This window comes from Daktulosphaira vitifoliae, unplaced genomic scaffold (assembly GCF_025091365.1).
Source record: "Daktulosphaira vitifoliae isolate Bord-2020 unplaced genomic scaffold, ASM2509136v1 Scaffold_1, whole genome shotgun sequence".
Lineage (NCBI taxonomy): Eukaryota > Metazoa > Arthropoda > Insecta > Hemiptera > Phylloxeridae > Daktulosphaira > Daktulosphaira vitifoliae.
The window spans coordinates 28,342,952-28,368,959 of record NW_026099572.1 but is presented as its reverse complement, the minus strand read 5'-3'; the positions used below and the strand labels follow the sequence as shown (position 1 = coordinate 28,368,959).

At 23.5% G+C, this 26,008-nt stretch overlaps 4 protein-coding genes across 4 annotated transcripts in view; 1 reads left to right on the top strand and 3 right to left on the bottom strand.

The window, feature by feature from the left end:
• Window positions 1–7,615, top strand: part of LOC126901838 (choline O-acetyltransferase) — a 29,713-nt gene extending 22,098 nt beyond the window's left edge. The window contains exons 4-11 of the mRNA XM_050678706.1: window positions 3,022–3,197; window positions 3,262–3,442; window positions 3,514–3,930; window positions 4,004–4,227; window positions 4,344–4,466; window positions 4,926–5,109; window positions 5,173–5,367; window positions 5,561–7,615. Coding sequence (XP_050534663.1) covers window positions 3,022–3,197; window positions 3,262–3,442; window positions 3,514–3,930; window positions 4,004–4,227; window positions 4,344–4,466; window positions 4,926–5,109; window positions 5,173–5,367; window positions 5,561–5,773 — 1,713 coding nt within the window. The 3' untranslated portion in view covers window positions 5,774–7,615. The remainder of the gene's footprint in view (window positions 1–3,021; window positions 3,198–3,261; window positions 3,443–3,513; window positions 3,931–4,003; window positions 4,228–4,343; window positions 4,467–4,925; window positions 5,110–5,172; window positions 5,368–5,560) is intronic.
• A 2,098-nt stretch (window positions 7,616–9,713) lies between these two features.
• On the bottom strand, window positions 9,714–11,256 carry LOC126894862 (uncharacterized). The gene is made up of 2 exons (XM_050666163.1): window positions 10,976–11,256; window positions 9,714–10,231 (listed from the first exon to the last, which is right to left on the bottom strand). The coding sequence occupies exons 1-2, from the start codon at window positions 10,976–10,978 to the stop codon at window positions 9,773–9,775; spliced, it is 462 nt and encodes a 153-aa protein (XP_050522120.1). The 5' UTR covers window positions 10,979–11,256; the 3' UTR covers window positions 9,714–9,772.
• Window positions 11,257–12,221: 965 nt separating this feature from the next.
• On the bottom strand, window positions 12,222–13,706 carry LOC126905972 (uncharacterized). Its single transcript, XM_050686183.1, has 2 exons — window positions 13,536–13,706; window positions 12,222–12,750 (listed from the first exon to the last, which is right to left on the bottom strand). The coding sequence occupies exons 1-2, from the start codon at window positions 13,536–13,538 to the stop codon at window positions 12,439–12,441; spliced, it is 315 nt and encodes a 104-aa protein (XP_050542140.1). The 5' UTR covers window positions 13,539–13,706; the 3' UTR covers window positions 12,222–12,438.
• A 3,117-nt stretch (window positions 13,707–16,823) lies between these two features.
• Window positions 16,824–20,152, bottom strand: LOC126894006 (uncharacterized). Its single transcript, XM_050664624.1, has 2 exons — window positions 19,985–20,152; window positions 16,824–18,784 (listed from the first exon to the last, which is right to left on the bottom strand). The coding sequence occupies exons 1-2, from the start codon at window positions 19,985–19,987 to the stop codon at window positions 18,233–18,235; spliced, it is 555 nt and encodes a 184-aa protein (XP_050520581.1). The 5' UTR covers window positions 19,988–20,152; the 3' UTR covers window positions 16,824–18,232.
• Between the last annotated feature and the right edge of the window lie 5,856 nt (window positions 20,153–26,008).

The following is a 26,008-nucleotide window of genomic DNA, read 5'->3' as shown; positions in this document are numbered from 1 at the left end:
AATGCTCAGAGTTTTCATATGCGCTTTGGGGGAGGTATATTCGGTGCCGAGAGCAAATCCAATTAGTCAGAAACGTGACGAGTCTGTTTCTATGATGAGTTTTCCCAAAAGACCAAGAACCCTTCTGAAAACGAGATAAGCGGAAATTTTATTCACGTGTTAACGTTGATTGGTTAAGCACAACCAAAACGTGAAGTTTGATTTAAAAATTTAGTAGATTTAAAAGAAAAAATGAATCGATTAATTAGTCTATTTTTCATTATTTATTACTTTCTCATTTTGCCACATAAAATATTTTTAATATGTCTATCCATTGGCTACATAAAATCTTTTTTCTTCAATGACACCATAACAAGAAATATATGCAAAAATTAAAATCATGCTATAAAATCACCGAAGTATTTATACACTTTAAGTAAAAACTGAAAAAAACCTAATACTATTTTTATTTTATAAAATCAGTTTTTTATTCAAACTATAGAAAAAAAAGTATTTTTTTTACTATGGTTTGTTAATTATTAATGAAATCCTAGCACATTGTAGTTATCATTCTTGTATATTCAACTTTATTATTGCTATTATCAATAATGACAGTTATAAATGTGTAGATACAAATGATAATACATATTTTTCAATGAGAATATTCATAATAATATAAAATATCAACATTGGAATAGTCATTTCTATTTTTAAATTATATATCCAATCGATATATAATTGAATATTATTTATATATAATTTTGCTTTTAAATTTTATTTTTTAATTGTATGTATAAACAATGATTTAATCAAAACTTTGTTTTATATCACTTTTTTAAAATAAAAATTAGTAATTTTGAGATATAATGAGTAATTATTAATATAAAAGTGACATATTATATCAATAAAGTCATCGCTTGTTATTAAGAAGCAAATAACTAAGTCTATTACGTAAAAAATACACGCATTGAAAATAGCACTTTTGAAATAACTTGATATAATTTAAAAAACATTTACAAGATATTGATTAGTGAATGAAAAAAGAATTCCCATCCTATGTAACCCTAAAAACTAGTATTTATATTTTCAACAATTGCACTACAATGTTGAGTACTAACCGTAATAAGTATTTTAAAGCTTAGTGATAAGGCACGAATAATTCACAACTTTAATAGGTTGTAGGAAGAACAATGGACCAGATAACACATCGCATACCCTTATTACAATTTACATATTAATTCAGCTATCGTAGTATACACCATGTTTTTGAATATTCATTTTGTATGTAATGTTAAAATTATGATTTGTGAAAATTTAGTTTATCTACTAACATTCATAAAATGTCGTAACTCAAAAGTTTTTTTTTGTTTTGTGTGTAATAAGATAAATTTCACAACATTTGATTTTCTGAGTTTAATTCCGCTTTTAAAAAGACCCAAACAAATAGCAGTTGCTCAAACTGAAGATAAAATAGAAGATATATTGTCTTCAATATCATTTTTGAAGAGCAATAGATAATGATTTGAATTCCCGAAAACCAGCGGTGAATAAAAATTGCCAAGGTTTATCACATAATTTGTAGATTGGTAGCAGAAGTTTTTTTATTTTACTTTTAGTGCTCCTCTCTTTGTGGTTAGAATAAATGTGTCATATAGGATTGTGCTAGTAAGAGCGTATACGCCCACGCGTTAGAGGCACGCAGTCTCGATGGGGCTGCCAATGACCGAATAGCGTTGGCCACACCATCGGGTGGGTACATTACACTACCACGGCCTTCTCACAATTTACGTAACTTTTATTTTTCGATTTAACCTCCTTTTCTTTATTTGTAACTACACTTAAAATATTTACGAAAACTATAATAGATAAATTACTCTATTCTACTTTACTATCCATTTTCCAAAGAAAAAACATAAATTAAATTAATTTTCTCAGTGTTATCAAAATACTTAAAAATGATAAAATATCATATAAAAAATAGTATTATTATTCATCATATTATAAACATTATGTATACATAAAACAAAACTGATCTATTAAAAAGTTTCTTAGTGTATACTTATTATTCTAATTCATACATCTTAATGTAAAGTGTTATATTCACATAAATGTTAAAGAAGATTTATTTCAAATTCACACTCACAAGTTTACGCTAAGGAGTTCTTGTGTTAGTAAACTAGAAGTTGCACTCCTCAAATAGGTCACATGAAGATAAAATATTACACATAGAAATATATATTATACAATACAAAAACATATAGAAATCATTTTGCTGTTTAGGATAAAATTAATCAAATAATATATATACGTCTACTCAAATATATTTTTAATGACTAAATCATTTTATATAATACAATATATAAAATAAAAACATAATTTATTGTTATTTTGTACAAAAAATTATGGTAATATCACAATAAAAAATGTAAGATGTTAATAAGTTCTAATGAAATAAACAATTATAACAATCTCTATAATAATTAGTAAGGCAAATATATTTAGCTTTACATAACTTACATTTTTTTAATAATATAATATAAAATTATATTAATATAATCTCTTTCAGTAATAAATATTCACTTTTTACTTGTTTTGATGCAGTGCTCGAATTGGGGGGGGTGCGCAGGGGGACGTAGCTCCTCTACTTTATTTTAAATTTTTTTGCGCACCCTAACTACTTTTTTTTATTGGGACGGGAGGACGGTGGACAATACCACCTCTTTTTTTTTTTTTTAAATATTAGTATGATAATGAAATATGATTTATTAATAAATACTAAATAAAGTAATGAGAAAAAAAAAAAAAAAAGGTCTTCAAAATGCTAGGGACGCAGTTTTCAAATTGTTAAGTTGAGCTCCCCTACTTTTTTTTGGCCAATTCGAGCACTGTTTTGATGTAAATAATACTTCTTTATAGTTTAAAATTAGTTAGGAAATTTTCGTTCCGAATTAAAGAAGCTCTAAAAAGTATTGAACTAAATCATGATCGTTTCATAAAAAAGACAAAATTTTTATTAAAAACATAAATAATTTTTTATATTAGGCTTATGATTGGTGGCTTCATGATATGTATCTATGTAATCAAGTTTGTTTGCCTGTAAATTCAAACCCTGGAATGGTATTTCCACCGTTGCCAAATTTTTCAGATGAAACACAAATGGCTAAATTTTCAGCCAGATTCGTTGTTCAAATGATGAATTTTAAACGGATTTTAGACAAGTAAATACATTTAATTGTATCTATATTTTTTACTCCATTAATAAAACATTTATATTATGACTAGGCGAGCTTTACCAGTAGAAAAAGCAACATCAAGAGAAAAAGGACAACCTTTATGTATGGCACAATATTATAGACTAATGACGTCATATAGAGAACCTGGTCTAGTTAAGGATAGATTAATCAATGTAGAATCAGAGCTTACAATATCTCGCCCGCATATAATAGTTGCTTGTAAATCTCAGGTAATTTTATTAGACTACGCACACATTTATCGATTGTATCACTCATTTTGCCAATATTTAATTATGTTAAGTTTTACGTATTACGGTTAACAACCGGTGATGATGCTACACCATTGTCTGAGGAACAAATTGCAACTAAGTTACTCGATATAATACTGGATGCTAAAAAATCTACAGATACAACGAACACCAAGTACACCGTAGGAATTTTGACATCACAAAAACGAGATGATTGGGCTCATAGTAGAGAATTATTGATGAAAAGTGCATCAAACCGCAATAACTTAACATTAATCGAGAGAAGCTTGTTTATCATAAATTTTGATTTGGAGTCACCTGGCTTGGAATATAATTCAGATTGTAAGGTTGGAGCTAAAGGATATTTGCTATCTAATGAGAGAGATGAAACCAATATGATACATCAAATGATGCACGGCGGAGGAAGCGAATATTGTACAGGAAATCGTTGGTTTGATAAAACTATACAAGTATGTAATATAATTTCAGAATAAATGTATATAAATTTAATTATTCCTCATTTATTTAAAATTTCATTTTTAGTTGGTTATCGGTCAAGACGGTGCCAATGGATTATGTTACGAGCACTCGCCATCAGAAGGCATTGCCGTTATTGAGCTTATGGAAAAATTAATTAAAAGTACTAAAGATTTAAATGAACAAGTAAATAACCCCATCGCGTCAACTGAAAAAATAGAAAAGCTAACATGGAGTGTCAATAACGAGCTCATTAAACATATTGCCGATGCTTCTTCCACAATTGATCGGTAACAAATGTTTCTGAAATTAAAATTAAATTAATAAATAATTAAGTATAATAACATCATTTTATAGTAATTTTATAAAAAATAAATAAACTCTATAGTATTACTTGCATATATAGGTTGGTCAAAAATCTCGATTTTCACGTATTTCGTTTCACTCAATATGGAAAAGAATTCATTAAGTCGTGTAATGTCAGCCCAGATGTTTATATTCAATTAGCTATGCAGTTGGCTTATCACAAGTAAAATATATTACTCTAATTATTTACATTAGATTAAATTATTATTAAGGGTGTCTGGAAAAATATATCAAGGAGTAACACATATTTTTCCACATTATTACAAATAATTATAACTTTATTGAGTAAGTAACTTATTATTATACACTGACATTATAAGAAAATTTAAATTGTGTGACAACGCAAAAATAATTGACTCGGATTGAAATTTCTGGCATAATATGGTTAAAATTTGGTAATATTAAGGTGATTTTATTATTTATTTTTTTATTTATTTTATGAACAGAATTCAAATTAAAAAATAAATAATTTTAATAAGCAATTAAAACTTTGAATCAATATTTATATGATGGTCAAAGGAACTTAATTAATTTTTAAACACTTTCATCGCATCTTAACTATTATTCATTTTGATAATAATAATGTTTATAACCTTTGTGAAGTATCTAATATTATTTAAAGGTTACATGGAAAATTGGTTGCAACATATGAAAGTGCATCTACAAGGCGCTTTAGATTAGGCAGAGTGGATTGTATTCGTGCGGCAACAGTAGAAGCGTTAGAATGGGCAAAAGCTATGAATCAGTCGGCAGTTACAGAGTCCGGTATACTAGGAACAAAAAAAATATACTACACCGCGACTGAAGTAGCGATACGTTTTACACTTGAAGTAGTATAAAAACAATTCCAAATTTATTATTATTTTTAGAACGAGAAATTGCAACTTTTTGAAAAAGCTGTCAAAAAACAAACAGATATAATGGTTGACAACATACTTGGTATGGGTATAGACATCCACTTACTGGGTCTTAGACAGGCGGCTAAAGAAAATGGTTTACCTTGTCCTTTATTTGAAGACGATTCATACAGAATTGCTAACAATTTTGCACTATCCACTAGTCAGGTTAATATCTTTTTTCTATTATCATTGAATAAATGTTATGAAAAATTAGATACAAATACTCAAATCTAATTGACAAATATCAGTTTTAAAATTATGTAGATACTTCTTTCTTTACAAATCAAATCGTAAACTATTTCCATATTGAAATATTTAAATTTTGAGAAAAAAATTTAAAATTTGTCTATAATTCCAGTTACTGACAACGACAGACAGCTTCGTGGGTTACGGACCAGTTGTACCCGATGGTTATGGAGTTTCCTACAATCCAAAACACAGTAGTTTAGTTTTTTGCATATCTTCATTCAAATCTTCCAGGATTACGAATAAAAACGCGTTCACAGCAGCGCTGGAACAAAGCTTGGTGGCAATGCAAAAAATGATGTATAAGAAAAATATTGAAACTTAAACATATCAAAATGTTACTTTAGAAATTTAAACATATCAAAATATTATATCAGTACCATAAACATATCATTGAGTGATAAATTAAGTTACGTTTAGAAATTTATAGTTACCTCACTGTTTTCATTTGTTAAATGATATTTATTGTTATTTGAATATTTATGTGTTCTGGTTCTAGTCAAAATTCTAGTCTATTGTTAATACATAATTAATTCTAATATTTATCTCGTTATCAATTACTTGTACAGAGTGTTCAGAAAGTAAGGAAATAGACCAGTTGTTACAAACAATGAGAATAATAGACACCCGTATCCTTTCTTACTGAACATTCTATATATTTTTTTTATATTATTTTTTAATAAGCTACTAAATACTAAACACTATGTATTGAAATGCATATGTAAGTAACTTTTAGGGTTGATACATTGAATTTACAAAATTTATATTTAATTGTTAATTTTTTTTAATAAATAATTTTATTTAATTGTTCCATCTTTATTAAGAATTGTTGATTTTTTTTTAATAAATAAATTTAATTTAATTAATCCATCTAATCAAAACGTAGAATAAATTTATTTAGCGATGTTAATTTTTTTTTATTCATACCATCTAGTGAACTGTTAAAATGTCCAAAGTAAAATTGCTGACAGAGATTGTAATCTTATCAAAAATTGATAGCCATATTTTTAAATCTTATAAGAGTTAAAATAAATAAATAATAGTTTCAAATTATCAGTATCGTAGCCTAAGTGATTTTAGAGACATACAACTCTCCAAGAACATTAATTCAAATAATTAAATTAAATATGAACTAATTTAAATATTACTAACAAATCTGATTACTATGTCACTTTTATATATCATCTAATTAAGAAAATGACTGGTCAATAACGACTTTTGGACCATTATTTCAAAGTCATTAACATTTTTATACTTAGGCAATAGGAAAAGAGAGGCCATGAAATGTTAATCATAAAATAGCATCAACAACCCACTCCTCATCTGTAGTCATTAGTTTAAATTTAGTTAAAATTGATAATAATTTCTGAAATACTGGTCCAAAAGTTGTTATTGATCAGTCATTTTTTGAATCAGATCATTTCCTATTTTATAAGTTGAGTAAATATGTATGTTACCTAAATGTATGTATTCAGCGTTGATAGTGGTAACATTGTTTCCAAAATACGTATCCGTGACTTTTCAGTCAATTTTTGTGGTTTTTGAGTTTCATATTTTTTAGTTTTTAAATTAATAAAATTTGGAATATAGTTTTAATTCTATTTAAAAAATGTATGTTACCATTAAAAAAAATAAAGTTAACACCCCTTTTTAGTTATAATAGATGATTTTAAAAATTACTTATTAGCTGATAAAATCAAGAATTATTTGTTGATAAATATGTGTTTCCATTAAAAAAAATAGACATAAGGCTTAACATGAAAAATATTTTATTACAGATAAATGGAGATATGTATGTAACTAACAAAAACTAAAAAAAAAATTATTTTAAGAGATATTCCAGTGGTTAGTGTTAAAAAAATCACTTGGTATATTTTTTTCTTTTTACTACATCACAATAATTGTCGTAATTTTATATATGTTTAATTAATAACCAAAAACAAAATGTATGTATAAAAAGATTTAAATAGTTTATATAATTATTTGTTTAAAACTATTCATAAAAAGTTTGAATTAATTAATGGTTTGAATTATTTCTATATCCTCCGCCTCTTCAAAAAAATATTTTTGTATAGTAGCTCTTAAATACGTTAATAAACATTTTCTATAATTATAAATGATTAATAATTTTATGAAATGATAACATTAAAAGCAAAAATTTTTTTCATACTTACATATCGAATACATGAAACAATACTTATCATAATTGTATAAAATTATGTTATTCCATAGAAAAATTATTATACTATAAGTTTTTAAAAAAATATTTACGAAATAGGTTATTACCTAAAGTATTTAAAATGTTATAGTTTATGAAGATAAATGTAAATTAAGTTAAGAATAAACGACTGTTTAAATGTATATATTTAAATATTTTATCTAAATTATTGCAAAATTAATATTTAGTATACTTTACTTGTATAAAAAATTAAATACAATAAAGTCATTTAATATTTTTAATTCACGGAAAATTTTATAGGATAAAAAAAAGAATTCTCACAACTATCAAATTTATATTTTGTATTAATTTATTAAGTTAGTGTTATTCTTAAATAACTATCTCATTAAGATTTTTTTTCTGTATTAGAATAACGTTTAAATATTCAATGCCCAAAAAATGTGCATCCGTCCCTATTAATTATTTAATTCAAAATTGTTATTTTGATCTTATAATAAGCGCTCTTTATATGTTAAAACGCAGACTCAAACATAGATTTATGATGACAAGTAAAACAAGAAAAAATTTAGAGCCTTTGGCTTTTTATTTAATTGAACTTCGTTTATATTTGTATTTATAAAATAATATTAGTTCAATATATATATACTAATTTCACTATTCTAAATAGTATTTAACTGAAAATAAACATTATCATGATTAAATTTATACTTGTTTAAGTTGTATATAGCAACATAAACATATTTTAAAAATAAAAATTTTGATTTTAAAACTCGATTCTACGAAATAAAACGAAGAAATCAGTTTAAACTAAAAAAAATTTTAAATAAAAATTGTAAAAATTAAAACAAAATACATAAGCATAAATTTTATGAAAAAATCATTGGATACTAGTTTGTTGAGAAACCATTATCGTATTTGAGAATTTTAATAAGTATTTTAAGAGGTACATATGATTATGTTTAATCATAGTCATTTCTGATTATAATCATTAATTATCATAAAATCTAGATGAACAGAAAAATCTTAACTCAAATTTGAAATCCACGAAAAATTTTGACTTAAAATTATATACATTCATAAACTATATGAAATACGTGTTATATTCAGTCAGTCTAAAATAAGATAGAGCAAAACCGTATTTATGCTTAAAATATGGTGAATTTAGTGAATTCTAAAAATACAGTTAAAACTAATTATATTAATAAAATTAAAAATAGTTTTTGTAATATTATGCACTAATTTATTGTAATTATACACATTAAAATAAATTTAATATCTTTTAAATATAAAATTCATTAAAAACTCTTATGTATTAAAACTCTTATTTATTTGAAAAAATGTATTTGTTAACAATATTATTACACGATTGTTCGCTGTATTAGATGGTTGTTGAAAATTTAAATAAAATTTTGTTCATTCATAATTTTTTTTCCGCTTACTTTGTTATTTATAAAATACCATGAATTCGTTTAAGAAAATATATTCATGTCAAGGTCCGTGCAAGTTAAGTGTGCGGTAAGATCATTAAATGATTATATTTTATCCTTACAACCAGAAAAATGTAGTACACAAAGTAATTAATTTTTAAAGATGTCTAAAAGAAGGCTAGTGGCAATATGTTCATAAAAAATAAGTCTACCATTTTTTATGAATATAAGGATGTGTTGGTTTAGAACGAGTTTTTTTCTATAAACAATGCCAAAATAATAAAAATGAGTTTTTCTGCCTAATTTTTACTTATATTTAACATTAAATGTCATTAAATAATTTAAACAATGATTTATTTTAAAGAATTCATTTAGGTATGTGTTCATTTGATACCGTAAAAATTCATATATGCCAAAAATTACAATTTATAATATATTTAGAAGTTGGTAGTCCTTTATAAAATTTTAAACTAAGTTTTTTACAGAACGATTTATTCTAAATACTTATGTTATATTTATAAACAACATTTGAAAACATTTTATTGCTGTGTTTATTAAGTAAAATTATAACTATAATTTTACTAGCTTAAACTAGTTAAGTTATAACATTTATTGTAATAATTATAATAAAATAAAGACTAAATTAAAAACTACTAAAATGAATTACTGTAAATTAACTTTGTTTTGTATTTTTATCAAACTTGTTATCGAGTTGTTTTTACGTATTTATAGCGTGTTGCAGTTGTATTAATTTTTTTTGTGCGTCCATCATTGAATTTAACTGTTTTGTATGTTCTTCCATCAGGAAAGGCTGTAAAGTATATGGTAGATATGAGCCTTTTGAACTACTCAAAGGCAATTCTAGTTGCGGTTGTTGTAACAATGGCCTTTGTACAAAAGATGTCAATTTTTGACATCTCTTTTCTTTTTGTAACTTGAAATTGATTGGAATTTCAGATTTTATTTGAGGAGGCGAGTTATTTGCGGTTGATCTCGACATTTCATTGATCTGTGATTTATCTGCTTCATTGCTACCTTTTTCTGATAAAGTACTCAACTCTGAATATTTGTTAGGGTTTTCAGATAATGTGCTGGGATTTTGGTCTCCAGTAACAAAAAATGGTTTAGTGTGGCCATTTACATAAATCACCATTATCACAAACACATAAAACTTTTCCTACAACAATTTTGTGTTAAGTTCAAAATAAACAAATAAGTATATTATTAGTTATTGCTCTTATTTTCTTTCGTGAGCCAACATAAATTTTATTTAGATGTCTTATACTTCATATTTTATACTCTTCTGATTATTTTCATAAACACTAATATCAAAAAATTTATTTAAGTTTTAAATCTAAGTAATTCAGTTTGTGAAATAAGTACTTTGAATTTTTAAAATTATAACTTAGGACTTTGGTAATTATGCATCAAGATTCATAACATTTAATATGCCTGATCTCTATTAAAAATATTTTATTTTTCGATATTCTAGTTATATACTAAATTCAATATTTTTTTTAAAATAAATCTTTGGGTATTTAATTAGTGTTTTTTATGATATAGCTTTATACTATTTTAATTATTATTAATTAAAAAATCTATTATATTATATTATATATAATTAAAAATAATTATGTTTACCATAATTTGTCAATTGTATTTTTTTTTTTAACTTCTTATTTTTATACTATTTCTTACATAATATTTGACTAACTATTAACAGAATAATATTATCGTTACTCGTTTATCTAAAATCAAATAATATATTTCCATAGTTGTATCTTTTTTTTGTCTTGAAAAAATCCATATTTTTTTAAACATAGTTCCACAAAAATATCAGTATGAATATTAAACTAATTAAATATTTTGCATAAACATAAAGTAACAAAAGTCTAAGGACTAATAGAAAATTCACACTTACCATATTTATTCAATTCGAACGTCTCGGATTCAATAACTGTAAATAAATATTTTGTAAAAGCAACACTAGTTGTAACAGATAAAAATTCTGGTAAACGAAATCCTTTTTATAGAAAACCAATAAAATGGTTTTTTTTCGCACGTCTTCTAAGAAATCATTTTTAAAGCCCATTAAATGAATATAAAATTTGTACTTATAGATAAATTATTATAGATAGAAATGCTAAAAATTGTCAATATCCACAACTAAATATCTATATGACTTCATGACGAAGTTTTGCATTTTCAGTATATTATTTGTTTTAACTATAATTTTTTTTACTACGAAATATTCTTATTTTTCAATTCATTTCAGAGTGCAACTTTGCTTTGGCAAAATTTTGACAAAAGCAATAGTTCAACAATTTAAACATTTTCAATAATTAATACAGAGTAATTCACTTATTATGAACCACTTGATTAATTGAAAAATAAGAATATTATTAATCATTTTTTTAATTGTTTTTTTTAGTTCAATCTTTTTTCTTAATTTTTAAATCATAAAGATTATTTTTATGTTCATACCTTTATATTCTTATACCTTATAATAGTGTCAACTTTAATTTCTCAAGAAAAAAAGACCTCTAATTAACTAGTTTATTTAATAAATAATGAATAATGATTAAACAAATAATGTGTAATTAGGAAAATGACTGATAGATAACAAATTTTGGATCAGTATTTCGGATGTTGACATATTTATTTCTAGATGAGATGAATAGTATTGCTGGGAAATTTTAAGTTGTAAAAATTGCAGAACCCACTCTACTCCTCCAGTCATACCTTCAAGATAATAATAACTTCCGAAATACTGCACCAAAATTTGTTATCGACCAGTCCTTTTCCTAATTATCTATTAAAGAAGCTAGATAGTTAGTAGTGTTGCCATTTGAGAAATTAATGTTTACAATTTTCTAAAGTATAAGAGATGAATAGCAACATTGAAATAAAAGAAACAAATAAAAAAATTATTAATATTATTTAAATTTTTCGATTAATTAAGTGTTTCATTATTAGAGAATCGCCCTGTATATTCATTTTAAAATACGTCATGATGAATAAAAATCTATCAAAAATCTTTGAGAGGTGCCCAGAGTAACACTCTATTAATCATCTAACAAGTTTTACCAGTGGTCAAAATTAATATAAATTAAATAGAAAATTTAATAATTATTTCAATAAAATTTTTTTATTAAAACAATGTTTATAAATTAATTATATATTACTGTGTACAATAAATATAAGTATTCTATAGTTATCATTTTTTTTTCAATTTGTTTGTTTGAATTTTTTTGTAAAGTAAGGTACTACTTTTGTAGATATTTTACGTTTACAAGATATCTAATAAAAAATTATCACATCTATATCAAAGATAGCATAAGTAATGATGAGAAAATCTAACTAGTGGAAATATTACGAGTTAAGTTATACACGTTTATATTGGCGTGGTGGATTTCTGAGATTGTTGAGATGTTCAGCATTTATTAACGCGAAAGGCTGTTTTTCACGCGGTAAAGATTTTATCCAACTGATCCATTCTCCTTCAGTATATGTTGTGGTAGAAGTAAATTTTTTATCGAATCCCGAAAATCCCATTTTCTGAGCCAAATCTGATTCTTCTTGTTGATATTGGGGTAATACGATTGGATATGAACTTCCTGAAGCGTAAAAAGGTCTTGCTTGTCCATTAACACATATTAGCAATGTTAAAAACGCTAATAATGATATAAAATTTGCCTGAGAACAGTAAAATCAACTTTAAGTGTAAACATTATTTTTATAGCGTTGGCAGTGATATAACTATAGTCATACCTCAAAAAAATTTTTTTTTAAAGGATAATAATTTTTTTATTGTATCCTAAACAAAAATATTATATCTTCATCACATAACAATTTTTTTTTAGAGTCAACCCCCTTAATTTCCCTTTATAATATCTCTAATAATTAGAAAAGTATTTATTCTAAAACAACTTTTAATAATATTTTATAATTGTTTAAGATGATTAACATTTTATGAGAGTCTGTAAGAAATTAAAGTATTAAAAATTGTATTAAAAGTAACAATTAATTTAAACTTATAATATCATCATCATATTATATTATTACATTAACACAAAATATTAAGTATAAAATATTATACAAAAAATTAAACAGATGAAAATTTTAAGATTTTGAAAAATGTGTAAAAAAAAATGTTGACTTTTTTTTTTCATTTATATTATTTCAAAAAAATTCTGAAAAAATTGGGGCGCCAAAATATTTGTCACTATTTCACACCAAAATCCTAAATACGGGTCTGGTTTGGTTGCATCTTATTTTTATAAAAAATTAATAAAACCAATATTTTCGAAGTAAAGAATTAAAGCTCCAATAAAAAAAAAAGATCTATTAAACAGACATATAAGATATATGTCTGCAAATGTCTATACTGCCACTTAAATAAAAACATATTAAATAATTAAATTATTGTATTCCCACTTCTTGATACATAATTTAATATAATTATTGTAAATGATACTTACCATTATCAATAGTACAAAAACAAATTTTAAACTAGGTATCTATGAGGTAGTTTGTTTTGATTTGATCGATTTTGTTGTAATAATTCATATAACTCTTAAATCAGAACAAATATACTATTGAAACCCTGTTTTTTTAACTCCCACCTCCAGTTCTTAGAATTTATTGTTGGTATCAACAATAACGAGTATACATACTATTATTAATTGAACTATAATTTATCTTATTCTCAACAGTGGTGTAAGACTATGTGCCTTTAAGGATTTGTGTTAATAAAATCTGTCATTACTCTGTAATATCAACCAATCAAGTGTATTGAATAAACGTCATGGGGAAAAACGTCTATTCAATATTTTTATTTCTTAATCTTATGTAATTGAACAGAATTGAATTAAAATTTGAAAAATATGATGAAAATATAAAAAAAATATGAATGAAATTTATTTAAAAATGTATTTGAAAGACAATTTGACAAAATTATGTTAAATTAAAAAAACTTTAACACGAAAAAAAATAAAAATCATGAATATTTTGTATAAAATTGAAATAATAATTCTCATTTATTTCTTAATTAATATACAGTGATTTCCATTCTTACTGTTTAACTTTTTTTTTCATAAAATTAAAGTGAAGTCCAATACCATTGGTATATTAGTCAAAATAATAATAAATATTTATGTATTAACAAGAATTTTTTAATCATCATCTCAAGATAAATAATAAAATAAACAAACAATAAAATTACGTATCCTCGGCTAATAAATCATCCTACATAAAATAAATAAAACATGTTTAACTATCAAATCTTAACAACAATAAATATAATTATTATTTATTATTAAACACTCATTAAAGATATTGTTCTTTTAAAAAACGCTTTTATAATAATATTAGATAAATAAGATTGATGGCTCCTATTTTACCAAAAGTCATTTTCTTAGGGCTTAAGTATACTATTATTTAATCACAAGAACCAATTATTAAAAGAAGTTTATTATTTTTTATTTAAAAATATAATTTAACCTTGTCACAAAATAAAAATTCATAAAATAATAATTTTTATTTGAACATTTTTATGAAAAAATTTAATACATTTTCAAACAAAAATCGATATTCTAACTATACGTACTGAAATACAAACGATTAAGGATATTTTAATCATAATCAATTCTGTCTCAAAATAATAATAAGTTTATTTTATTCGTCTTACTTGGTAATTTTCCTAAATAGTACCAAATATAAAATAAATAGCTTTTTTATTTTATTTATTTGTTTTATATCAATTTTATAAATGGCTCATTCTATTATTAAAATTAAGTTTAATTTATTAAAAATACCTCAATAATAATTTATTAGTATTTAAAAAATGTTATTCACGTTACAAAATGATTGAATTATAAATATACCTACAAAGATCATATACCATTATCAAGAAACGATAAATAAATTCAATTGACTATTTTAAACGAGTAATACAGTTATTATTTATTAACCACTACTATTTTCTTTATTTTTTTTAATTAGGTATTTTTATCATATTCAAAGCGAATTATTTTATGTAAATTCATATGAATATTTTAATTTGTTCTAAATACGTTTAAAATTATGATATTATACTATCATTTATTTTTATGCAGTTATTCCAAGGTCTGTACATTTTTTATTTCAATTCATGATTTGGTTCTTTCTTCATTGTATTATACATCAGTAATTATAAATAATTCGAAAATTCTTTAAGTAGAGAAGCCATTTAAATTTAAAACGCACTTGTATTAAAATTTTTATCAGCATAATATTCCTATTATCTGATTATTGTACAAAAAAGTGACTCAAATTTTTTACCAAGATCAAAGATTAATGATATACTAGCCTATGGCATTAAAAGTAGAAGCCAATAATAACAGTTACAAATTTATGATAGAAATACCCATGTAAACAATTTCTATAACCAGCAAACGAGTTTCAATGATTTATCCAGTAAGATAAAACTTAAAAATACATATAAACCAAGCTATGTTATTTCATTCGTTAAAATTTAGTTATAAATAATTGAAACAGGACATTAATTCAAATGTGTTTAAAATTACATAAAGATTTATACAGTCTTTATTTTTATTAATAAATAACTTATTATATGTTTTTAAATAAAAATTATAGATACAATTTTTAATATCTTAATAAAATTTTTTGGGATAGCCTATAGCTTTTATAATTTTATTTTTCAAACTGGGATTTATTTAATTTACATCTAAATAAGATACATATTTTATTCTTATCGATAATTAATAATTATTATAATATAACAAATAAAAATTAAAACTTAAGCACAAATGTATTATTAATTGTTAAATATTCTGAACCGAATAATACCAAATATTCCATGCCAAATACTCAATAATATCAACTTCTTAATCGTTTTTTCCAAAATTAGAATTTGGCCATTGGCCATTTAATAATGTAACTAAGTATTGTGTAAATCANTTTGGCCATTGGCCATTTAATAATGTAACTAAGTATTGTGTAAATCAATATTAAAATAACAAAATGCTATAAAATAATTTTTTTCTTGATGTCAACAAATTGTATTCAGAATGTCTTATTTTTTTATTACACTTGTGAATTTAAACATCTCAATTTTTCTCTTTATTATAAACTAATTCATTTAGAAGTAAATAGAAGAATAAATTTTTTCAACAGTTATGCCGTATATCTGCTTTTCGTCATTTATGATATTTGATACATATAATTGTATGATTATTCAATTATATGCAAATAATTATATAATTAACAAGATATCGAATCCTCCCCATAAATAATCACTTAAATAGGAATACATAAAAAAAAACCCCAATACAATCAAGATACTGTAGACTTTTTTTTAGCATTTTTTCTCATATTTGGAGGAATAGAGCCATCAATTTTCAAGAATTAGTTCAATAACATCCAAACCCTAGTTATTGTTTATATCTATGATTCACATAAGTTAGAATATTAGTTAATATCAGCGATATATTCGCATAATATCCTTGTTTTATTTTAAAGTATACGCTGATTTATGAATATATACCCTTCAATATAACTAGTACATAAGTATTATTTTTCTAGAGTACACGCTAATTAAAAAAATTGTTTATTGGTATACGCCGTATACCCGCAAAATATCTCTGGTTAATATGAAAAATTTGTGACAACAGTTATTGTTATCCATTGTTATATAACAAATATTTAGTTTTTACATTAAAATAATTTAATGAATAAATATTATAACTTATAAAATAATATAGAAAACATAAATATAACAGATATATTTCTAATAAAATATTAAAAGATTATTACAAAAATATATTTATAAAAATTATACATTTTTACTGTTATTTTTTATTTGAACATAACTACGAATAAGGTATATTCATTATAGCTTCCGCCCTATTGTAATGAACCATAGTATTCCAATTTTAATAATATCATTCATTTGTATTCAAAAATCAGAAAAACCCCAACAAATTATTTATTTGTATCAAAAAAATGTTCTTTAGAAATATTTACTGTGTTAATTAAGTTAATTGTGTTTAAAATATTTTATTGTGATATCTGTAATATTCAGTTATAATATTTTTATGACTGGAGGAAGCGTTAGGTCGAGACATAAAACCAATAAAAAATGTTAATACTATTTTGACTTTTCGATTTACTAAGTGGTCAATTTAAAAGAAATAATGTAATTTAAATTAGCTGTATTAATGATAGCGGTTTATAGATGTCTACATAAAACAGCTAACGATTGTCTGTTGATCGGTGGTTTAATATTGAAATGTCCCAGTAAACTAAAAATTACAATTCTGTTTACTACAATATCAATATAATCTAAACGCAATACAAGATCGTATTATCTAAAATGATATAAATAACTGATGTTACATTTTTATAAATAACAATACTTGATCGAAACTATAGGTTTTGAAATTAAATCAAGGTACTAGAGCCGGGGTGCTAAAGCATCCCCGTTAGTTGCACCACTGATCCCGCACAATAAAAAGTTGAGAATACTCAACTTTTTATCTTACCTTAAAGGCCTCTACAAAAAAAGGATTAAGTCGCATTACACATAATGATAATAAAATAAAAATAGGTTGCGGAGTGTTACTCATCAAAACTTGATATGAAATAAGACGTGATAACCTATAATATTTTACTGTTATAAATACATAATATATCTAGATAATTGATTAAAACTTAAAAATAATAATAATAAATCGAAAAAACTGTAACTAGTTTTTATCACATACATATAGGTTTAAGAATACTCATAAATAAATTTACAATTATTTTAAACTTAATCACTATTGATAATAACTAAAATGAATTGATTTTTATAGAATAAAAATCACAACACATAATATTAGTTATAAATTATTTTACAACTACATTTATAATAATTTTAATTATTAAAATGTAAATTATGGTTATTTAATACATATATTGAATTATATAGTTTGAAAATCATATATGAAATGATTATAAATAATAAGTTTAAATTATTAAATAAATTATATTTAAAAACAATTAAATTTTTTGTATTCTAGATAATAGTTTTTTAATAATTATATAAAATACATCATAATCATAAAGAATTATCATTATGTTGTTATATAAAATAATTTAAAGTAATTGAAATTTTTGTTAAGTTATGAAATATCAACTATTTATTACGATTCCTTATATTCTGTTGCATTTGTTGATAATTTGAAATTAATTGACTCTGTTGCTTTATTAAATTTTCTTGTTGCCGGACTAATTCTAAAAGTCGTCTTTGTTCTTCAATTGATAAAGATTGTGATGATTGAGGTCTTGTTTGTGATACTGATTGTTGCTGTGAAGATTGGAATCTTTGTGACAAATCTTGAGATTGAGGAGGTGTAAATGACTGGGAAAATGAAGACTGTGGGTATGACGTTTGTGACGATGGAAGCTGCTGAGGATTTTGTGGATATCTTGAGCTATTTAGGTGTGCAGCATTAATGACTGAGAAAGGCTGTTTTTCAGGCGGTAAACTATGAATCCAATCGATCCATTGTTTGTCATAATTTATTGTGGTAGCATTTTCGCCGAACCTATTATCCAAATCAGTAGTATTTTGTAAATACTGAGGTAACACGTTTGGGTATGAACCTCCTGATGCGTAAAATGGCCTTTCTTGACTTTTAACACAAAATATCAAAACCGTAAATATAATTAATGATATTAACTTTCCCTGGAAATCAAAGTAAATTGTATTTTAATGATAGCACTTGAAAAAAACAGAAAATTATTTTTAAATTAACAAAATGTTTTTCCTATTAAAACAAGTGTAACTAGAATATAAAATACTATATATAGTAAAATTATTGTTGCAATTACTCATACAACAATATTCAAAGAGCTAAGTATTTAATCTTTGCCAGCTCAAATAAATATATTATTATTCAAGTTTAAAATTAATTATCAAACTTAAACTAAATTTTAATCTAGTTTTAGATACCACCTAGAATAGTAAAATAACTTGAATAAAACAAATTTTACGAAGAAGCCAAATAACGTTGTCAATTGTATGCTATTTAATGGCATATTAATAATTCGCAAGTTTTTAGAGTTAAACCTTAATTTATGAATTTTGGTAGCTAAAATTTAGTCTTTCTGTCCATGTTAAAGCAAAAATAAAAAAAGTTGAAATTTTTTTAGCTGTATCACTATTTTTAGCGATAGATAAAATAATTTTTTTTAAATTTCAAAGTAAATTATCATTATTTATTTTGGTATAAAAATATAGTCACAATACTTTTTTGTCATTTAATACAATTTCACTTAAAATTTATCTAAAACATTTTTTTTAAATATATGTGTACACAAATTGACATAAAGACAGAGGAGGGTGTATCTCAACCTTATAGTGAATTTGGCGCATAAGGAAAGTCCTTGTCAAAACGTTCATTCACAAACTTCAATACAGATACTTAGTGAAATTTTAATATTTATAATACTTAAACATTTAATTTTTATACTTAAAATTAAAAAAAATAACTATTTTAATAGTCCTGTTTGAACAATTATGTACCAGTTTTAAACAATTTTAAACAGACAGGAGTAATTAATTTTTTAAAAAACCAAATTATTTATTATGCATTGAATGTTTTTAGTAGAACAAATTATTGCTGTCCATTATTTGTCTCAAAAATGAACACAAACGACGGTTGAAATTTCTAGGAACAATTGAAATACAAGATCCTTTTAAAACCACAATAATTACTATTTCAATAAAAAAATTTCATTGAATGTAATAAGGTTGAATAATGGATTTTTTAATAATATAAATATTTAAATATATGAGATTTAATAAATATAAAATCTGTAATCATACTTGAAATTAAAAAAAATTAATTACACATATTAAATAATTATGAATTATAATACTTACCATACTTTCAAATTCTAAGACAAAATTATTAAAATGTTAACAATGAACTTGTATGCAGTTTTGTAGTTTTCTCGTATTTAAAGATTTAAAACTTATTGATAAACACGTTATAAACACTAACTAAATCCGGAATAGTAGACACTACCTACCGGAAAACCTGTTTAATTTGCGAGTAGAGTGGATAACACACTCCCTTCCACATATTTATACAGAACTCACATAATTAACTAGCTGTTTTAGTAAAATTGAAATTTTATAAAATAATATATTTGCTTTTAAAATGTGCAAATTTATTTATAACCGTAAAAAAATACTAAAATTTACTAAATTTTAATATTTTACTTAATTATTAATAATTTAACTTAAATACTTAATAAAGCAAACTTAAATAGGCAATTTTAGGTGAGAATATCAACATACTACATAAAAACGGTTTTCATAAAAAACCCGTTCTTATTTTTCAAACATTAAGAAAAAATATAACAAATAAACGTCATTAAACATAATTTTTTACTTACTATGAAATTCTATAATTGCTCAATTTGTTACATATTTAAAAGTAAGAAAATTGGTTTTAATTAAAACAATGAGTTAACTGAGTAAATTATATTTACTTGTCTTAAAAGAAATAAATACATATATATATATATATATATATATATATATATTGTGTAGTGAGTCATGAAAATATGACAAATTCAATAACTTTTCATCCAATTAATATTTAACATTAATTTCTTTTTTAAATAATTTTCATACTTTAGGATTATAGAAATAACATAATATAACATATTATTTAATTTAAAAAAAAAAAAAAAATAAATAAATAAATAAATAAATATTTACGAAAAATATCAAGATAGCCATTTTGTATAGTATCTTATCTTATTATTTAATAAGACAAGGAAAAAAACGCTTTTCTGGGAAAATTACTTAGCGTGTTCCGATTTTCAATTTTTTTTTTCCAACGAAAGTATTAGGTCACCAGACTCCGGGAAATTTATTGGCAAAGGTCTGAAAATTTTTGACGCTCTCTGACGCCAGCGGTTTACGACTTAAAGTTTGAAATTTTNTTAAATAGGCAATTTTAGGTGAGAATATCAACATACTACATAAAAACGGTTTTCATAAAAAACCCGTTCTTATTTTTCAAACATTAAGAAAAAATATAACAAATAAACGTCATTAAACATAATTTTTTACTTACTATGAAATTCTATAATTGCTCAATTTGTTACATATTTAAAAGTAAGAAAATTGGTTTTAATTAAAACAATGAGTTAACTGAGTAAATTATATTTACTTGTCTTAAAAGAAATAAATACATATATATATATATATATATATATATATATATTGTAGTGAGTCATGAAAATATGACAAATTCAATAACTTTTCATCCAATTAATATTTAACATTAATTTCTTTTTTAAATAATTTTCATACTTTAGGATTATAGAAATAACATAATATAACATATTATTTAATTTAAAAAAAAAAAATAAATAAATAAATAAATATTTACGAAAAATATCAAGATAGCCATTTTGTATAGTATCTTATCTTATTATTTAATAAGACAAGGAAAAAAACGCTTTTCTGGGAAAATTACTTAGCGTGTTCCGATTTTCAATTTTTTTTTTCCAACGAAAGTATTAGGTCACCAGACTCCGGGAAATTTATTGGCAAAGGTCTGAAAATTTTTGACGCTCTCTGACGCCAGCTGTTTACGACTTAAAGTTTGAAATTTTCACCAGACCCGCCCAATGACATTTCTAAGATATGATAAAAAAATCAATTCAATCTGTTCATTTTTCTCCGTTTTACGAGCATTTTTTTTTTTTTTAAGTCCATGCGCATGATTTTAATATGGACATTCACTCATTTCTGCACATATGTTTATTATGTACCTTAATTTGTAAAGTATGTATTTTTATAACGATTTAATTTTCTTTTAAATTCATAATTAATATGCGGTGTTATTAATATCGTATGTTATTGTTATTAATTGATTTTATTAGTTACTATTATCTTTTTTTATATTATGTTTAGTTTATTAACCATACTTTTATTAAGATACTTTCTGTCGATTTGTTTTAAATATATTTATAATACAAATTTATTGATATATTTTCGCTATTTTCACTTTGAATTTTTTTTTATGTCCACGCAAAGTTTATATTAGAAGACTATTTTGCATTTAGTTATAACACTTTATTTTATCAAGGAATGTTATAAGTTATGTATAAATTACAAGAGAGTTATAATTTTATAAGTTTGAACATTCATTATCAGAACAGTACAGAATTATAATCTTATTTTTCTCATATATGATGTATGAATCTATGAGTTTATCATAAAAATTGGGATCCATCTATGATAATTATGCTATCGAACGTCAAATCACAGTTACCAACATTTTTACTAAGCAAAGCCTAGTATTGTAATAAAAAAAATAGTAAAAAAAAATATCTTATTAATGTTTAATAGTAAATTATTAGTAAAATTTTAAAGTTTCAAAGATTTGAATTTTTGTGTTTAATTTTGCGATACCAAACATTAAATTGAGAAAAGAAGAGAAAAAAACGAAATAATATCACGTTAAATATTTGTTATAATTATGTAACTTCTCCCATGATAATAATGTACACTTGAATGAACGCCAGTAAATGAACTTAAAAATGTGATAGATAGAAGATAGCAAATCTCTTTGGTATTTATTTATCACAAGTCAAAACAAGGCCTTTGTTTATTCCAAATAATAAGATATTTGATATGACAATCTTCGTTAATTTTCTGATCTACTGAAATTAACAAATTTATTAATATAAAAGGTTAAAAACTCCAACTTGTATCGTAACGATTATTTAAAACTGAATTTATCTAACTATTTTATGCTTAGAGTTATAATACTTTATAAATTTTTAATTTATCCATTACACTATTGTTTGGCTAAATCAGCTTTAACATTATAAAATTCACGTTATATTTTTGAACCAAAGTTAATAGTTATGTTTTATTTTTAAATTTATAAATATGAGTATGTGTTTAGCATTGATAATGGTAACATTGTTTCCGAAATACGTATCCGCGACTTTTCATTAATTTTTTGTGGCTTTGAGTTTAATATTTTTTAGTTTTCTTTTTTTTTTTAAATTAATAATATTTTTAACATAGTTTTAATTTTACTTAATTAATTAGCCACAAGTGATCAATTTTTATTATATAATGATGTCTATTATTAATATACTCAAAATTATTAGTGTATTCAATCATTAAATCGTGTAAGATAATATTAAAGTTTATTATAATTTTGTTGATTACTATTTTTGTTATTTATTTTGCATACATTTTTTAACTCAATTTAATTAATTGTAGGACTTATTAGTATTTATAATAAATTTAATTTATTGACTAAAATGCAGTTGCATATTTATTTTTTTCATTATTTGCACTAAAATTATTTTAGTAAAAGAATTGTTTAGTGCATTAAATACTTATTCTTGTATTTTTGTATATTAATAATAACAAAAAAAAATTTATTAAATGTTAGTTTACAAGTGATAAGTACATATTTTTAAGGGGAATAACAATAATTGTTATATAATATTAAATAATTATTATTTAATATTATACAATGTTTAACTACTGATAAATAAAATATCAAAGAATAACACATGTGAAAAATGTATTGTTAAAAATATGTGAAGCCTAATTTTGAAACAATTTCATTGTAATTATTATTAAAAAAAGGAAAGGCTATTCAGATATTTTTTTCAATGAAATATCAAACTGATTTCAATAAATATATATTAGATTTTAAAGAAAAAGAACTTTAAATAAAAAATTTTTTACTCCTTAATATTTTTAACTTTTCTTTGAGCACCACTGGAGATTATAATGGTTTTACTAATAATTTAACATTGATTATAAAACTCATGTCACAAAATTAAAATTGTTTAACGATGAGTTAATATATTTTTACTTTTAGACGAAGCAGAATTTTTAAATAAGAAAAAATTAACTCTACTTATATATAACCAAAACTTACTCATTCTTAGCATAACTTATATTAGAACTTGTAGCAAAACTTACACAGTTTAATATTATTTTTATTTTAGCTTCGATGCGAAGCTGAAAAGGTATTAATTTTACCATGATGTGTTTTTTTTTTTATGTCTGTTGCCACTTTTTCTTAGCTCTCACTGGACCGATTTCTTTCAACAATACGTCAAAAGATCACAAATCGTATCTAGTTGAAGACATTACCCAAATTGAAAATTAAAAATTGAAAAATTTTCCCTCGTTCCCCGCAAATGGGAAAATATCCAAACAAATTAAAAATCAGTAAATTTTGTAATTTTTTTTCACTTTTTTTTCTTAAAACTTCCATAACTTTTTCAAAAATAAACAAATCAACAAAATTTTTTTTTTATACTAAAACCTTAGATATTTTACTTTCATTTGATATCATTTTTTTGAAAATCTAACACTTAACCTGCTCATTGTGAGAATTTAAAATAGCAACTTTTTTACAAAAACTAACTTTTTCAACTTAATTTTTGAAAATGTTCCGGAAATACTGCGTCCTTTAAACATATATCAAATTAAAGCTTATTTTATGTACTATAAAATGAAAAAAAAAANTGTCCAGACACTTTATCTTCTGCAGGTAAACGGCTGCCATAGTTAAAAAAAACGTTATTTTCGTGTTAAAATTTTCGATTTTAAATTTTCAACTTAAAAATGCTATAACTTTTCAAAAAATGTATGTATTAGCACAAATTTTTTTTTTCTAAATACATTATAAGTACATCTTTCATTTGGCATACTTTTTATTAAAATTGGACAATTTCCCCTTATATAGGGGGCGTTAAAACTTGAAACATTGTATAAAACACAGAACTTTTTCAACTGAACTTTTGAAAATGTTCCGGAAATACTGCGTCCTTTATACATATATAAAATCAAAGGTTATGTTATATACTATAATATGAAAAAAAAAAATTTGTCCCGGCACCTTATCTTCTATGTGCAAATGGCTGTCGAAATTAAAAAAAAATGTTATGTTTGCGATAAAAATCACCTTTATCGGGATGTTTTTTGTACTTAAAAGTTCCATAACTTTTTCAAATATTAACAAATCAAAATAATATTTTTTTATGTTGAAACCTTAGGTAATTTCTTTTCATTTGATATCATTTTTTTTGAAAATCTAACACTTTCTGCTCACAGGGAGTATTTAAAATAGCAACTTTTTTTGCAAAAACTAACTTTTTCAACTTAACTTTTGAAAATGTTCTGGAAAATCTGAGTCCTTTAAACATATGTCAAATTAAAGCTTATGTCATGTACTATAAAATTAAAAAAAAAAATTGTCTTGACGACTTATCTTCTATGCGCAAATGGCTACCGTATTCAAAAATATGCTATTTTTGTGTTAAAATCCTAGGTTTTGTATTTTATTTTATTTTGAAATATCTTATTAGGGGAATACACAGACTTTCATGAATATTATATAATTTAATTGACATAGAATAAAGTTCATAAGACATAAGAAATTAAACTTATTAAAATTTTTTTATTTTTTTAAAGTCAAAAAGTAATTTTTAAATTTGAGTTAGCTTAAAAAGCTAATTTTATCAAGCTACGAAATTAACGAACAGTTGCCGAATCGGTAACACTAGAGCCTTTCATGCTTACGGTACGAGGTTCAAATACATGTGTGGCTATTAATATTTAGCATTGTCAAATCTAATTCGACAATAAATACTTTAAGAATATTATAAATTAATGATTTTAATTGTTTGTATGGAAAAAGCTGGTTAAGCTACTTTTTATTTGAATAAGGAATATTTTTTTGATTTTTANCCCTATCACTGAAGTCTCCCCTCGTGAGAAGAAATGTATATTCATGTTAATATTATTTTACTATGTGAATCTTTTTGTGGCTACGATTTATTTTGCCAACCCTCACTAGACCTACTTTTTTCAAGGATACGTCAAATGATTCATTTAAGTTTA